Source organism: Tursiops truncatus, chromosome 11 (genome assembly GCF_011762595.2).
Source record: "Tursiops truncatus isolate mTurTru1 chromosome 11, mTurTru1.mat.Y, whole genome shotgun sequence".
NCBI classification, from domain to species: Eukaryota; Metazoa; Chordata; class Mammalia; order Artiodactyla; family Delphinidae; genus Tursiops; species Tursiops truncatus.
In genome coordinates this window covers 26,139,666-26,155,669 of record NC_047044.1, presented here as the reverse complement: position 1 = coordinate 26,155,669, position 16,004 = coordinate 26,139,666, and the positions used below count along the sequence as shown (strand labels likewise).

Genomic DNA, 16,004 nt, shown 5'->3' with positions numbered 1-16,004 from the left:
CAGCCAACAGGGTCGCTCAGTGAATAGCTCAAGGGGAGAAGAGAGGACGTTTGGTAATAATGGCAGAGTCCAGGAGCTCAATAAGAGTTTAGAATCCGTGCTCGAGATACTTTGCAGAGGCCAGAGGGCCCCTGCCAGCCCCTGCCCAGAGCCCCCTCCCTACAAGGTGTCCTGAACACCAGGAGTTGGAGGCCTCTGGCCTATACTTAGTGGCTGGCTGGACACGGCTGGCTGGACCCTGTGCTCAGGGGCCCCCTCTAGGGCTGGCTCTCGTGCGTGTTCCTTCCTCTGTGGGGACAACCTGCAAGAGATTAGGCTTTAATCCTTTGGTGTTTGCTGAACAGGTTTGTACATTCTGATAACCGGTGTGCTGCAGGCCAGAAGAGAAATTCTAAGGTTCTACTTTTTTCCAAGCGGAGGGAGGCCAGGTCCAAATGAATATTAGAATTCAGAGCAGCCTTCGCGCTTTCAAGTGCGATGTTCAGAAATGACAGGGTTGATCTTTCAGCCACATCCCAGAATGAAGGTGAAGATTTGTGTATCCCTGACCTGCCTCTTCTTATGGCCCATTTGTCTTAACATTTTTGTGGACCAGCCCCTCAAAACAGTTTACTCCTCCCAGGAAGCAAGGCCTGCTCTCTTGTCTCTCAGCATCTAGTCCCCCTTGGCCTGAAGAGGCCTTCTTCCCCTGGTTGGGTGTGGGGAAGGGGTGCACAAAAGGCCATCGGGGCCCGGCTTCCACGGTCCCAAAAAGCCTCAGATGAGAACTCTTGACCTTATCTCCAAAAGAGGCTACACATTGGTGTTGAAATTGTGTGTCAGTGTGGTAAAAGCATTTATTTGTCAACTGCGTACATTTAAAATCTGTGACAGTTTTTTAACAGCTGTGTTGAGATATAATTTATATACCACAAAGGTCACCTCTTCAAAGTGTACAATTCAGTGGTTCTTGGAACATTTGTGGAGTTGTGCAATCATCACCACAGTCTAATTTTAGAACATTTTCATCAACTCAAATAGAAACCCTGAACTCATTCAGCGTCATTCCTCATTCTTCCAACTCCTGTTTTAGGCAACTAGTAACCTACCTTCTGTTTGTATACATTTGCCTATTCTGTACAGAATTGGATCTTTTGTGCCTGGTTTCTTTCCCTTAGCAATGTTTTTGAGGTCCATTCATGTAGCATGTGTCAATACTTCTTTCCTTTTATTGTATAGCAATTTTTTTTGTAGTGTATTCATTCAGCAGAATAATAGTAATTTAAAAAGGATGAACTACTGGTCGCTGCAACACCACAGATGAACGCTGTAGACCTTATATGGACCCCATGCTGAATGACTCCATTTACATGAAGTTCAAGAACAGATAAAACTAATCAATGGCAATGGAAGTCAGAAAAGTGATTACCCCTGGATGAAGATGGGGTGCTTACTGATTGAGAAGCATAATAGGGGTACTTCTTGGGACCTTGAAATATAATTTTATATCTTGATGTGGGCGGTGGTTACACAGTATGTACTTAAGTGAACGTTCTTGAGCTGTACACTTAATAGTAGCACTTTCCTGTAAGTCATGCTTCAATTTTAAAATTTTTATTTAAAAGTACATGCATTTTTATGATTTTTACAAGATTCTTTTAAAAAATAAGCAATACCTGCAGAAAAGAAAACAAATTGTAAGTGTACTACTGGATGAATTATAAAGTGAGCCTATCTTATTTATAACTTCCACTCAGGTCAAGAAACAGAGCACTGTGGGCACCACAGAAGCTCCCTCCTGGACGTTCCTAATCACCACCCCCCTTTCTCTTCTCCAAACAGTTAAATCATAGTTTCGACTGTTTTAGCTAAATGAGAATGGAATCACACGGTATGCATTCCATTTTGTCAGGCTTCTTTGGCTCACCGTTCATCACTGTGAGGTTCATGCATGTGGCAGGTAGCAGTAATTTGCTCACTTTCATTGTTTTATCATAGCCTGTTTTATGAATATACCCCAAATTATTTATTCATTCTACTGTTGATGGTTATTTCCAGTACGGGGTGTTTACAAAGTTTATCTCAGGATATGTACAGGTGTATACCTAGATGTGAAACTGCTCTGTTACCAGTTGAAAGGTTTTGAAAACTTGTTTCAGCATTTCTTAATATAGTAGTAACCCCCAAAATGAAAACGGCCCAAACATCTCCTGTCCCCTAGAAGCTGAGATGCCTCCCAGCACAGCTGGGTCCTCCCCTGGTCCAGGGCTGGCCCACCTCCTATCGGCCCCACAGCATCCTTTGAGCACTTGCCTCCCTGTATCTCATGGCCTCGGTCTGCCACCTTCACAGGACCGCAGACTCTTTGAGGGCAGAGACAGTGTCTTGCTTATCATTATAGCCCCAGCCTCCAGTGCCCAAAACATAGGAATTCTTAATAAATATTTGATAGAATAAGTGAGAGAATATAAGATCCACCCAGCCATCTAATTCCTGGGTAAAGTTGAGAAATACATCAAATTTTGAAAACTCATCTATTTTTTATCTTTGCTTTCAGATATCAAATGGATCCTCTATAAAAGTTTTTAAGAAGATAGCAAATTTTACTTCAGGTAACAGACATAATGCTATTAACCTTTTGTTCTCACCCCACTTTATAAAGCATCACTTTTTGCCTCTCTCGGATGTACTGTCACAAAGATGAGATTGAGTGGTTGCCAGGTAATTCTCTGAGAGAGTGGAGGAAAGCATTTAGATCTGTTTCTGGTCCTGAGAATGTGAAACCTGCAAAGAGGGGGACAGGAAACTGTAAACAGTGGTTGCCCCGGCTGCCCGACACTGAGGAAGTTGCTGTCATTAACCACCCTAAGCTCAGGGCAGAATCTTAGCCACTGTAACTCTTTTCCAACTCCTCAGTAGGATGGGGGCTAACCGAGGGGATCCCCCTGGCAAGCTGAGCGAAGCCCGCAGATTATCACACAGCCCTGGAAGCTCTGAACACACAAGATAATTCACTTAGCCCAAATCTCCTAGTGACAGACCAACTACAGAGGGGGCTTTGTGAAAAATTACTAGGCCAGTCTCTGAACTCTCTTCTACCTCCCCGCCAGCCTTGGGGCAGGAAAACACTGTGACAGTGCCTTGAGGAAATCCCTAGGTCCAGGTTCCAGGTTTGTCTCCAGAGAAATTATATCCACGCAAGACAGTCAGTCCTCAGCCCCCAGAAAGGTTCTGGGTCTCACCAGCAGGACCTGTTCACACACACAGCTGGAGGTGGGACTTTCTGATTCCTGGATTCAGTGCTAGGAGCAGCCTGGTAGGTCCCAACATCTGGTGAGTGCAAATGAAGAATGCAGGGCTCCCAATTAAATAGGATAACTTGGTAGGTTGTAGGACACCCTGTGGGGAACCCTGCCCACCCCACATTCCCCCATCCATCATTACGTCAGGCTATAGTGAGAAACCACCTTGCAGAAGGCGGCTATCTTTCTGGTCTAGGGGGATTGGTGTCTTTGTGCTGTTAATAAGTGCAAGAGCTGTGTATTTTAGGCTTTAATGACTGGTTTTTTGAGAGCTTGTTATTTAGAGATCTTGCATTTGGATCACTTAATGGGACTTCAAGGCAGTCAAAAACACCTCTGCCTCCTCCCTGTCCAATCCAGTGGACACTGGATCACCCTCCAAACCCTTGCCCCTCTGTCCTTTCATCACCCACTGCGTGACAGTCCCAACCCAGCCCTGGATGAACCCAACTTCTCACCTTTCCCGACCCTACAGCTGGGCAGCCACAGGGGAAAGGCCCACGACAGCACAGTTGGAGTCACAGTAAATTCCCGTCTTGACCAGGACCCTCCACGTAGCCTGTTCCCCCCCCCCCCGTGCTTCTGCTTCTCGAAGCAACCGACTGTGTTCTCCATAATCCCACCTTCTCTCCTCGAAGCTCTGACCCCCCACTGCTCCCCTGACTATCAGCAGATGACTTCACCCAGTGCTTCACAGAGAAAACAGAAATCAGAATTCCCTCAACAGTGTGCACTAACCCTGCCTCCCTGCCTGTGCCATTCCCTCCTCCTTGCTCCCCTGACATTCCAGGGCTGCCCTTCCTCCCAGCAAGGCCTGTCTCTCACCTGGGCTTTGGATCCCACCCTCCTTTCCGACCTTCTGAGCATTCCTACGCCACCACCAGTGATCTCTCCTCTCACCTGCACTTGCTTTCCTTCGCTCGCTACTGTATTTTTCCACAAGCATTTCAAGGTATTCTAGTCTCTAATCTTCAAAACAAAAAACCAAGTGCTTTAATCCTTCCCTTCCCTGCATTTGCCACTCCCTTCACAACCTCGTTTCTTCCCAGAGTGTCCTCACTCTGTGCTGCTCTCCCACCTGCTCTATGACCTCCGCCTTGCTGCCCTTCTCTCAGATCCGAGATCGCCTTCTCTCCCACCACAGGGCCTTTGTACCCATTCTCCTCCCCCATTGGCCTGGCTCATTATCCATTCATTTAGGTTCAGTCCCGACATCCCTTCCTCAGAGAACCTCCCAGGCTAGGTTCGTCTCTTGTTACATACTTTCCTAGCATATAATTCTTCTCCACAGTTCTTATCACAAGGATATGAATTAAATAATTAATTGTGTAATTAGTAAGTCTCTCTCATTGGCTAGGATGTGAGTTCCATTAGGTGAGAGCTAGGTCTGTCTTATTCATTGCTGTTTGCCTAGTAGCCCCTGGCACACAGTAGGTGCCCCAGCTCTAGCTGACCTGAACCTCTCCTACCCCACCCTGAAGTGATCAGTCAGCCTGTTCCAGGGACAGGGAACCTGCTTCCCACTCCAGTCCCTGGCCCATCCTGTCTTCAATAATGTTCTTAAGGTCTTAAGACACAGCAAGGAGGTTGGGGGGGGGGGGTGTAGCCATGAAGAGCTCAAGTAGGAGGGCTCAAGTAACCTCTTCTGTTTATAGCACAAATGGGGCATCTTATGAGAAGGCCAGTTACCGTGGCTGTTGTTTTAATGGACTGTTTCTCTCCCTCTTTCTGTGGCGTTCAGATGTGGAATACTCAGAAGACCACTGCCATTTGGTGAGTTCAGGCTTTCTTGTGCTCCTGCTGAAGCGGATGCCTTCTGCAGCACGAACGGTCTCCTTGGGTAATGCTTCTTCTACTCTGTCTTCCCTTTAGATTTTACCAGATTCGGAAGCATTCCAAGATGTGCAGGGAAAGAGACATCGAGGGAAGCACAAGTTCAAAGTTAAAGAAATGTATCTGACAAAGCTGCTGTCGACCAAGGTAAACTCACTGTTCTGGGAGCGCTTTTACGGCTACCTTGGGGGTGTATGATGTGTTTGACTTCATTTCCACTGAAGTGTGAAAATGCTACAAATCCCTTGTGCCTTCTAGCAAAGCAAAATGAAAGTCTGAATTGTAAACACTTCCTACCCCCTTCTTCTTCTGTTTTTACAAACTGCAAAGATAAAGCACTTTACAAATTTCCACCATAACATCTTCAGTCAGGGATTTAATATTGTTCCCAGTCCCTTTACCCACCATTGCACTATTGTTATATTTTTAGGTGGACAGCATAATTATTCCTTTTTGTTTACTTGTTATTATAGGTGAGCAATAAAACTCCCTCTTTGAGTTGCAAATAAAATGAAGAGGGGGGAGGTCATTTTAAAACTAAGAATTCTGTTCGCATATAAAAGTGTCAGATATGAAAGCCCATGGAATACCAAATTGGGAGCAAATTTTACTTTATCTGGCTTTTAGTGGGATTAATGGAAGTCTGTGGTGATCCTTTTTTTTTTTTTTCTGAAATGACTCGCAATGTAAATGCTATTATCTAGTGGGTAGAGGACAGCCAGAGCCTCTTGATTTTCTCATCTGTCCCACAGAGCTCTGCCTATTTTGTTTTAGTAAAACACTCAAATGCTTTGGAAAGTACACAATAAAACCCTATGATGGAAATACATGCAACAGGAAAAGTTCTGGGAACCGAGCAATACCACTTGAGTTTTTCTAGGCTGAACATAATAAAAGCCAACCGTCTGGGGCTTCTTGGTTTATGTATACAGACCTCCAACTTACATTTCAACTGCTAGAGATGTCTAAGGTAGCCTCCCTGTTGACTAAACAGTGTTATCAGCAAGAAGCTTATGAAGCAGATCTAAACCTGGGCATGGATTTTCAGGACCTTTGTCTAATACTGTGAGTGTTGGCCTCATTTGTCGATTTTACATACTTTATCTTCAGCTTGTTTTTCTCTGTTTTGTAACTTAGATTTCATTTTTCATTGTGTTTTCAAAACCACCACCCTATTTTTTAAAATCTTCCAAGTCTGATGTGCTCTGTCTTTCAGGTGGCAATTCACTCTGTGCTCGAAAAACTTTTTAGAAGCATTTGGAGTTTACCCAACAGCAGAGCCCCGTTTGCTATAAAATACTTTTTTGACTTTTTGGATGCCCAGGCTGAAAGCAAAAAAATCACAGATCCTGATGTTGTACATATTTGGAAAACAAACAGGTGGGAACAAACAGTAGGTGATTACTGTTTTCAAGAACCTGGGTCAGAATCTTAACTAAAAGAAGGGCATGGATGGTTACAGAAGGATTCATTTATCCCTATCTTAGAGTTTTTTGGCTTGGTAAGCTATCATGTCAAAGCAGTTTCTTGTTGTTACTATTTTTAAACAATAAACAAAACCATTCCTGTGCTGAGACTCCTAGTCTTTAGGACAAAGAAAATAATTATCTTTAAACAAGTTTAGCTTGACCAGTAAAAGATGAGAAATTAATATTTTGTGGTTTTATCATACAATTTTCCATTAGAGAAGACTCTTAAATTTGTCCCTCAGAGAATTACTCTTTGCGGTTTCCAAGCTGTCTATTTTGTATAGAAATTTCTCCTTTTATTTGATCAAATGCCATGAGAATTAGTCAAAGGGGGGGTGTATTTTGTTTTGTTTTTTAATACTTTAAGCTGAGGCAAGGCATCCAAATTAAAATTTCTCCTCAGTAAAGAAACATGGCTCATTACCTCTAATTGAAATACTCTGTGCATGAGGTGAATGAGAGTTAGTTATGATGTAATAGAACTTCTCAGTGCAGCCTCAAGCCCTTCTAAGCATTGGGGTGAAGCCAGACCATTTTAAATAAGTGTTAAAAGCTCCAGGTCTATCCTAAGTCTCTACTCTGGCTCCCTCCCTCCCTTTGTTCTAGCCCCTCCTTCCCAGGCCCTGCTTCTCCCACACCAGGCTCCGGTGCTGCAGGCGACAATTTCACTGTGAAGACAGCAGCACACGAGCAGGGGCACTAGTCAGGACAGGAGAGCTACCGAGAGGCCCAGCAGCCCATATGATGGAGGGAATTAGCTAGGCCACAGGACCCTGAATGACTTCCAAGTTCATATGCAAATATCTGAGTACCGACTGTATACCAAGTCCTGTTTGTTAGGTGTTGGAGATAAAGTAATAAACAGACAGAAATCCGTGTTCTTACAGCGCTTGCATTTTAACAGGTAAATTGTGGTATGTTAGAAGTCGATTAGTGCAGTGCACAGAGTGGGGAAAAAAGGACAGAGACAGGATAGGTGGTCAGAGGCCTCAGGAGATGACATTTGGATCAGGTCTTCAAAGAGGGCACAAACCATGAGGCCGTCTGGGGCGAGACCGTTTCAGAAAGACAGACAAAAGCGAAGTCCTGAGGCACAAGCCTGCCTGGTATGCATGAAGAAGAGGAGTGACCAGGCCAGTGGAGTTGGGGCGAGTAAGGTGAAGAGTAGTAGATGAGGGCCCAGGCCTAGGTCATGCAGGGGTTTTCTCCAGAGAGGGGTGGAGAGCCACAGAGGGTTTGGAACAGAGGAGACACAGGACCTGATTCTGCTAGTACCTGTGGGAGAATTAACTTTTGGGAACTGGGGGGTAATAATCTAGGTGAGAGATGACAGTGGCTTAGGCCAGGGTGTAGCACTTAGAGGGGGTGAGAAGAGGTCAGGTTCTAGAGATCTGATGAGACGTTCTCATTGGTAACCATTAGCTAATATAATCTGGAACTTTTTGTGGAGAAAGTTCTTGTCTTGTCAAGGGCCACTTTCAGACTTCTCCAGTCCTCCCTTTCAGTAGCTCTGACAGTTTAACCCTTTCTTGTGCTGAGTGACGCTGCCATCTGTTGCTTGGTATATTTGGCAAAGCAGACTTGCATACTTCAATGACAAGGACAAAAACACCCGTTTACAAACTGTGATAAACAGAGCATCTGCCTCATATGAATGGCTGTATTTGAAGAGAGATTTCTCTCTTTTGGAACAGCCTCCCTCTTCGCTTCTGGGTAAATATCCTGAAGAACCCTCAGTTTGTCTTTGACATTAAGAAGACACCACACATAGATGGCTGTTTGTCAGTGATCGCCCAGGCGTTCATGGATGCGTTCTCCCTCACAGAGCAGCAACTTGGAAAGGTAAGGCCCAGCTTTAGCATTTCCTGTATGTATTTCTGTCTTCCTCGTAAACATTCAAATAATAAACCATACCAGCTAAAAAGAAAGTCAGTGATAGTCACTGAAAATTTGCTTTTCTTCAAAAAATCTCTCATTTATTTCTATTTTTAACCTAGTTTAAGTGAAAACCAAAATAGATCATCTCCACCCTACTGCAGACTCCGCCTGTGAAAACCTTTTGTTTTTGTTTCCTAGAAAAATCATCTACAGGCACTAATAAACTATGAACCCGAAGTATGAAACTATTGAAATTTGCCTAAATTAATTCCATCTGAATATACGTAAAAGCGTCTATTTGAATACAACAAATTTCTGATGGGGAAGAAAATCTTGCCTGAGATTTCTAATACCTCTAGTTTGTCAGTTTACAGTCAAATCAATATTGTAATAACACCCTGAAAGGAATTCAAGGCAAAGATCAGGATGAGGCATTCTGTGCTCTGGGGAAACTGGCAGAACTGGCCCTCAGTTAGATATTTTCAAGAGAAAATTTTATGAACTCAGTTTCTTGAATCTTCCCATACTTAGTTAATGGTTTTAGTGCATTTCTAAGATATCTGTTCCTCACACATAGCAGTAAACTTCAACCAAGATGTGCACATTTGACTGCACATCCCCCTCCCTCAGATCACATATACAGGCCTCCCCCCCTTACCTCTTCCAAACAGTGCTCACAGCTTTCTGAGAGGCTATCTCCTGGGTCATAATCCTCAGGTTGGCCTGAATACATTTTTCCATTTCTTTCTTAGATTGACTATTTATTAATTTTTCTTTGACAGTAGATGTTAATTTTGTCAAAATTATAACTTTTAAAAACAAATCTTCATTTAAATTTTAATATCACTGTTAAAATTACTTAAAAACATTCAAACTGCCAGGGAATTTTTGCAAAATGAGACATCAGAGCCACCAATACTAATGACCATGCTCTTTCCTGAGGACACTGGAAGAGCTTTATAATCTAATAAAATAGAAGGGACAAGCAGGAAAATCTGCCACTGCCAGTTACCTACCACGTTCATGGTTATATAAAGGGCTCAATCAGACCCACACTCAAACCTTTTATAAATGCCAGAATTCACTGGTGGGTGAGGATGAGAGCAAACGTTTTAATTCAGGCTTTTTACAACTATTAGTAATGAACTATGATTGCAGTAAGTTCCATTGTTACAGTAACTCAAAATCATGCAAAAATAATAATTTCAGTTCTTTTATAAGAGGAAGGCAGAATATATTAGCATTTAGTCTGCCTGAAAATAACAGTGACTCACCAGAACTATCTGGATAGCAGTCAGTCAGGCAGTCAACAACGTTTATGAAGGCCTGCTGTGTGAAGAGTCCTTGTTACCACGAGATAATCGTGGTGGAGGTTCAGCTACACTGGTACTCTTATAAATTCCCTATGGTTTTTTAAAAACTCTTTTGGTGGTGGTTGTTTTTCAGGAAGCACCAACTAATAAACTTCTCTATGCCAAGGATATCCCAACCTACAAAGAGGAAGTCAAGTCTTATTACAAAGCAATCAGGGATTTGCCTCCATTGTCATCTTCAGAGATGGAAGAATTCTTAACTCAGGAATCTAAGGTATTGTTACAAAGTAAAAAGACTGTATTTGGATATTTCTTAAAAAAAAAAAAAAAAGCCACTGCAGAATCTCTCAACAAGGCTTTATTTCTTTAAGAAACATGAAAATGAATTTAATGAAGAAGTGGCCTTGACAGAAATCTACAAATACATCGTAAAATATTTTGATGAGGTAAGATTTTAAATAACATTTTAAAGAATAGATATGAATCAGTCACCAGAATTTGGTTATAAAGCATTCTGTAGGTCTCAGGACAGCTCTGGCATCCCAAATGGCCAGAAAGGGAGGCCAGGAAGCCTGTGTGAGATGGGGGATCCTGGCACCAAGCCAGACCCTGCGCGTGGCTGCTGCCCCTCATAGTTTTATTATGCTGCTCGCCTTTGGACCAACCATTTACATTTGAGTTAATGGGGCCTGTAGCCATACTGGCATACTTAACTTTGATGAGTAAGTAGTGGTCCTAATAAAAGGGGCCTGCTTATGCTTGGTTGTAATCTGCTAAAATGAAAGCTAAGCTTGTTAAATCGCCTAGATTCTGTATTCAGTAGTTAAAGTATGACATATTTTCTAACTTAAGCAACTATTTCAATAAACCATTCTCCTTTATGATTAATCCTCCTTAATCTGGATTTTTTTCTTTGGGAATTCACACAGACACAGTCATCAGATGCGCTGTTTCCAAATATGTTAATTCCCCCTTCCCTGATTCCCCCCACTCAGTCATGCTGGGACAGGCTATCCATGTCAATGGTGAGAATAGCTCACCAATTCCATTTGCTACTTGAAGATCAAGTGAAGCACTAAGGTAGGGTAGAGGCAATGAGTTCCTTGAACATGATAAGCATCCCTCTTTCCAGGGGTCAGGGGTTAGAAGGGAAGCACTGGGGAAGGGAGGGGAGAGGAGGGACTACACTGCCCAGGAGGGGAGGGGAGGGAAGGGAAGGGAAGGGAAGTAGACGTCTCTGACCAGGATGCCCCTGCCTGCTGCATTTAAGAAGAAATACTTGCCTGCATGTTGGCTGCCCAGGAATGCTTGCTGTGCTTGGAATGGCTGTAACATAATGCATAAAACAGGGCCTTGAAATTCTGGCCCTATATTTATAAGCAAATAGTTTGGAATTTCTTGTGAGCTTCTATTTTAAACCTAAGCGTTGTTGATCCTGTGATAATGACTTAGCAAAACAACTTGCAAAGTGAGTATTAAATGATTGAAGAAAATGTTGGCATCTGTTTCATACAGATTTTACCACTCACAGCATCAGGAATGCAAAAAAAAAAAAAACAAAATTGTAATGCTAAAACCACAATATCTAAAATAACTGTTCTAATTGTCAACAGATTCTAAATAAACTAGAAAGAGAACGAGGGCTGGAAGAAGCTCAGAAACAACTCTTGCATGTAAAAGTCTTATTTGATGAAAAGAAGAAATGCAAGTGGATGTAAGCACTCTGGGGCCTGGCTTAATCTGGTAAAGTTCTTCAGACGACTTGGGAGCAAAATGGCTGCTTAAGCTACTCTGTGTCGTTAATTTTTTAAGTTTGCACATAGGTTCCACTTTGAGCACTGTCTTTTTTAAGAGAGCAAGGCACATGCACAGCTTTTAGAAAGCATACCAAGCACTGTGCCTGTGTGTGTACTGTGGGAGTGCTTCTGTACATAGAGTTGGAGTGGTTGTCACAAACAGCCTCCTTGTTCACAGAGAATACAGGGCCAGTAAGCAAGGGTCGGTATTGTAACTACAGTCTCCACTTAAGCACAATGATATACGTGGTTTTGTTTGAAAACTACAGCTGTGTAGCACTTGTGACTACACTGCACCTCTGCAGACAAGGGACATTGCCAGTGATCAAAACAAAATGTGAAATGAGTCATCTGGAAACAAGGTAGGGGTGTTAGGGCAACCTTGAGGACTTGCAGCATTGAAACTTTCCCCGGTAGTTCTTGGAAAAGCTGACCGCAGAATTTGGTAGTGTGTACACTTAGCATTTGTGAGTGTGTGTGTGTTTTTAAACCAAAAACTAACAGTGTTGCAACATTTTGAAAGGGCTCGTGTTTTTTCAGTGGTCACCGACTGTACTCCATCAAACTCGCCTCCATTTCACTAAGGAACTCTAGAGCAAGGAGAGGGAGTAGGCTTCTTTAAATGCGACAGCATTTTACCCAGACACTTTAAAGTATGTACGTTTTCTTCATTTTATTTTTTTCATATTAAATGTATTTGATAGTGGACAGGTTGGCTATTGTTAAAAAAAAAAAAAAAATCAGTAGCTTCTTTCTGTCTAAACACTTCGATCAGAACTGTCTGTGGAAGAGTAACTCACTCCTCTAATCCTACATCTCTATATTACTATCTCCTTGCTTTAGATTTCTGGTGAACCCTGTGGTTATAAATACTTGTGTGTGATTAAAAAAAAATACATTTTACATTTCATGAAATTGCTGTTCACACTGGAGTATTATATATGAATATATATATTTGAGGCCCATGGCCTGAAAAATATTAGTATACAACTTGGTATCTTAGTCTTACGATGTACTTTTTGAGAGTATTCCTCACAAGAGAAAGAGTTTAAAAAAACCTGTTTTATTCATGCCTTTTTTTAAAAGAATTCCCTATCTAGTTATACTGTAGTCTTTTTATTGCTGATTTTTTATTCCTGAATTTTTGCTGCTCATGACCAACTTTAATACCACTGTGTTTTCCTTCTATTAAACCAGAAGTAAAAAGTGTAATTGGCAACTCTCAAACTTTCCTTGTGGCACCTTTACCCTTGGTGCTCGAAATCCCAGATTGAGGAAAGAAATTTTTTCAAGTAGCAAATAAAACATTGATCACACATTCCTTAAAATCATTTACCAACACTGTATGGGATATCAGGATTTAAATGTGAGTTTGTCTTAAATGAATGCAGTTCTTTTTGCGCCTCACTCTCTGGTAAAGAGTGAGAGGTGACACCTCACAAACTGATCAGAGAAAATAAGCATTTATTGCCCTGATTGATAGGCACCTTCCCAATCCTGTCGCTTTCGACTATTATCTGTCCAATGGACACACCTCAAAAATACTACCAAATAGGTTACTTATAAAGGTGAGAGGTCTGGTCCCCATCTAAGGCTGCTATAGTCTTGATGTGAAGGGGTTCACAATAGTAGGAGAGTTGAGAGCCAAGGGTAGGAGAGTTGCCCAGAAGACTTCCCTTCTTTAGGGTACAGAAATGCTAAGAAATCTCAAAGGATCAGTTACAGCTTTATCTAAGTATTCAGTAAATGCTACATGAGGGTGTCCCTGTCCAGCTCTCTGGCACATGAGTCCTGTGTGGAGACTTACCTTCTTTTCCAGGGACTGTGCTGCTGGGAACTTTGGGCAAGTCACTTACCTCTTTGTGCCTCAATTTCTGTATAATATTTCTAACCTACCTCACTGAGGTGGTGTGAAGATTCACTAATGTATGTAGCGTGTTTGTCAATCCTCCAGTGAAGAGCACTATCTGGACCACATTAGCCAAATGCAGTAAATGGCCAAATTAGATGTGTGCTGAAGACAATCAGTCACTGGGTCTATATTAAACAGCAACCAGAGAAACAAATGGCAAACATTGTCTATTTTCAAGTTTCTTTGCATATTTTTTTGGTGCAAAACCATTTATAAACAACTTTCTTTTTCTAACACTAGTGTCTACAGCAGCATTTAAAAATTAATTCTGTTACCTTTTTCTGTATTAGGGATTTAAAGTCTATTTCTTATTGTATACCTGATTGAAGCCGTTCTTGGAGATGAATGTTTTAAATGTCTATATCCAAAAATAAACATTTTGATGTAAATGTGGACTGTTTTTGTCTTTTTCCTCCTTCAAAATTTCTAGTTATAATAGATTTTTAAATTCTGAGTGGCTCCATGGAAATTAATTATTTTTCAAAAACAAAGTGTCACTGGATACGCTCTGTAAATTAGCAGCTATATATATAGTAAGTAAATCTAGTTTCTTCTAAATGATGTTAAGGCTGTGCAATTTCACTCCTGGCCTCCACTATCAATTAACTTTGACTTTTGAATGTGAGGACTACTGGATAATGAACATTCCACTTAGTCCGGCAGACATGAGCTTTGCCTTGTTGACGTGAAGTTATTCCAGCAGAATGCCTTAAAAATGTTACATAAAAAAGCAAAAGGGGGGGGGGGGGCTTCCCTGGTGGCACAGTGGTTGAGAATCTGCCTGCCAATGCAGGGGACACGGGTTCGAGCCCTGGTCTGGGAAGATCCCACATGCCGCGGAGCAACTAGGCCCGTGAGCCACAACTACTGAGCCTGCACGTCTGGAGCTTGTGCTCCACAACAAGAGAGGCCGCAAGAGTGAGAGGCCCATGCACCGCGATGAGGAGTGGCCCCCGCTCACCGCAACTAGAGAAAGCCCGCGCACAGAAACGAAGACCCAACACAGCAAAAATAAATAAATAAATAAATAAAATTTAAAAAAACCAAAAAGCAAATGGGGACTTACCTGGTGGCACAGTGGTGAAGAATCCACCTGCCAATGCAGGGGACACGGGTTCGAGCCCTGGTCCAGAAAGATCCCACATGCTGCGGAGCAACTAAGCCCGTGCACCACAACTACTGAAGCCCGCGCCCCTAGAGTCCGTGCTCCACAACAAGAGAAGCCACCGCAATGAGAAGCCCACGCACTGCAATGAACAGTAGTCCCTGCTCCTGCAACTAGAGAAAGCCCACACGCAGCAACGAAGACCCAATGCAGCCACAGAAATAAAACATTTATAACAGTTTGGTTAGATCCAAAACAGGAGGAGGAAAAGTTAAAAACCAGCAATATTTCTAAAGGGACCCCACTGGGTGCAAGTTTTACAATGAATGGCCCTTGTTTTATACAGCCACAGGATTTAATTTGTACTTTGTTATTTCCTATCAATCCTAACCCAACGAAGCCAAAATTAGTGAGATCTTCTACACTGTATGGTTAAAACAAAATTAAACACAAAACAATGCAGTTAGAAAAATGTTAAGTTCTTTAATAAATTATGTGCACACAGCTTTTAGAAAAGGTAGTGTTTTATAATATATATCTAGATATCTTATTTTTTTATACTAACTTTAAAATTGTCATTTTTCAAGAACTAGAGGTTTATAACTCATATATAGTAAACCAGAAAATGTTCACTGACCCTGTTATTGCCAAGCATCTCAAAGAAGAGGAAGAGGGAATTCAAGATGGGCATGTTTTAGGCAAAATGCCAAAAAATTCAACAAAGTAAGATTAATAAAATAATTTAAAAACTTGATTCCCTAATGAGTTCCTTTTATTCATTTATTTCACATTCTCAAAGGGTTGTCAATAATATTCTAAGTATCTCTGAAGCTGCTTTAGTGCTTCACTTATCATTAGTATAACCCTAAAATCCTGACATTCATTCAATACATCATGTACCGGTACCTTCTCTTGAGGCATATTCAAGTGTTTTGGCAAACAGTAATGAAGTATCTAAATACCACATACGTTAAAACTTCAAGCCTTATTGAGTCACTGATTTCATCCCTTTTGATCTGCCTTTTCTCCAAGAAAATCATTCCCCAGGAAATCCAAGTTCCTCTAGTTGTTTTCTTTGTGTTGTTTCTAGTTCTTCTAGTCTTTTGCGAAGTAGAGAGAGTTCTCTTTGATGCTGCTCCTCCTTAAAAGCACAGAAAGAGGGAAAAAAAAGAAAAGAAAAAGCACACCAAAAAAGACTTAGAAAAACTGGTGGAAAAATAACCGTTAGGCAGTGGCCTCAGTGCCTCTTTTATTCAGGCCTGCAACACCTGGCAAGAAAAGGATGACCATTTTAGCAGTCTAAGAACACCAGCATGGTCTAGACTACCAACTAGTCCTTGCTTCTCTCCTGCCTCTGGCTGTAGCCTTCAGCAAAAACCCAAAGTCTGTTCCTCTCTAGGTGTAAAATTCACCAGGG

At 41.9% G+C, this 16,004-nt stretch overlaps 2 protein-coding genes across 9 annotated transcripts in view; one reads left to right on the top strand and one right to left on the bottom strand.

Moving 5' to 3' along the window:
- Positions 1–13,871, top strand: part of PLXNC1 (plexin C1) — a 141,996-nt gene extending 128,125 nt beyond the window's left edge. The window contains exons 24-31 of the mRNA XM_019952201.3: positions 2,537–2,591; positions 5,023–5,054; positions 5,154–5,261; positions 6,331–6,494; positions 8,278–8,425; positions 9,908–10,048; positions 10,146–10,220; positions 11,388–13,871. Of these exons, the coding sequence (XP_019807760.1) occupies positions 2,537–2,591; positions 5,023–5,054; positions 5,154–5,261; positions 6,331–6,494; positions 8,278–8,425; positions 9,908–10,048; positions 10,146–10,220; positions 11,388–11,492 (828 nt within the window). The 3' untranslated portion in view covers positions 11,493–13,871. The remainder of the gene's footprint in view (positions 1–2,536; positions 2,592–5,022; positions 5,055–5,153; positions 5,262–6,330; positions 6,495–8,277; positions 8,426–9,907; positions 10,049–10,145; positions 10,221–11,387) is intronic.
- Positions 1,572–16,004, bottom strand: part of CEP83 (centrosomal protein 83) — a 219,872-nt gene continuing 205,439 nt past the window's right edge. For 5 of the 8 annotated variants that reach the window (XR_012324253.1, XR_012324252.1, XR_012324248.1 and 2 more), the window contains 2 exons: positions 4,971–15,728; positions 1,572–2,763 (listed from right to left, as the gene is read on the bottom strand). Coding sequence is in view for 1 of the 8 variants with exons in the window: in XM_073788344.1 (XP_073644445.1) it covers positions 15,624–15,728 (105 nt within the window). In the remaining 7 variants the exon portion in view is untranslated. Of the gene's footprint in view, positions 15,856–16,004 lie in introns of all 8 variants that reach the window. The other 3 variants (XR_012324250.1, XR_012324254.1, XM_073788344.1) reach the window with 3 other exon arrangements.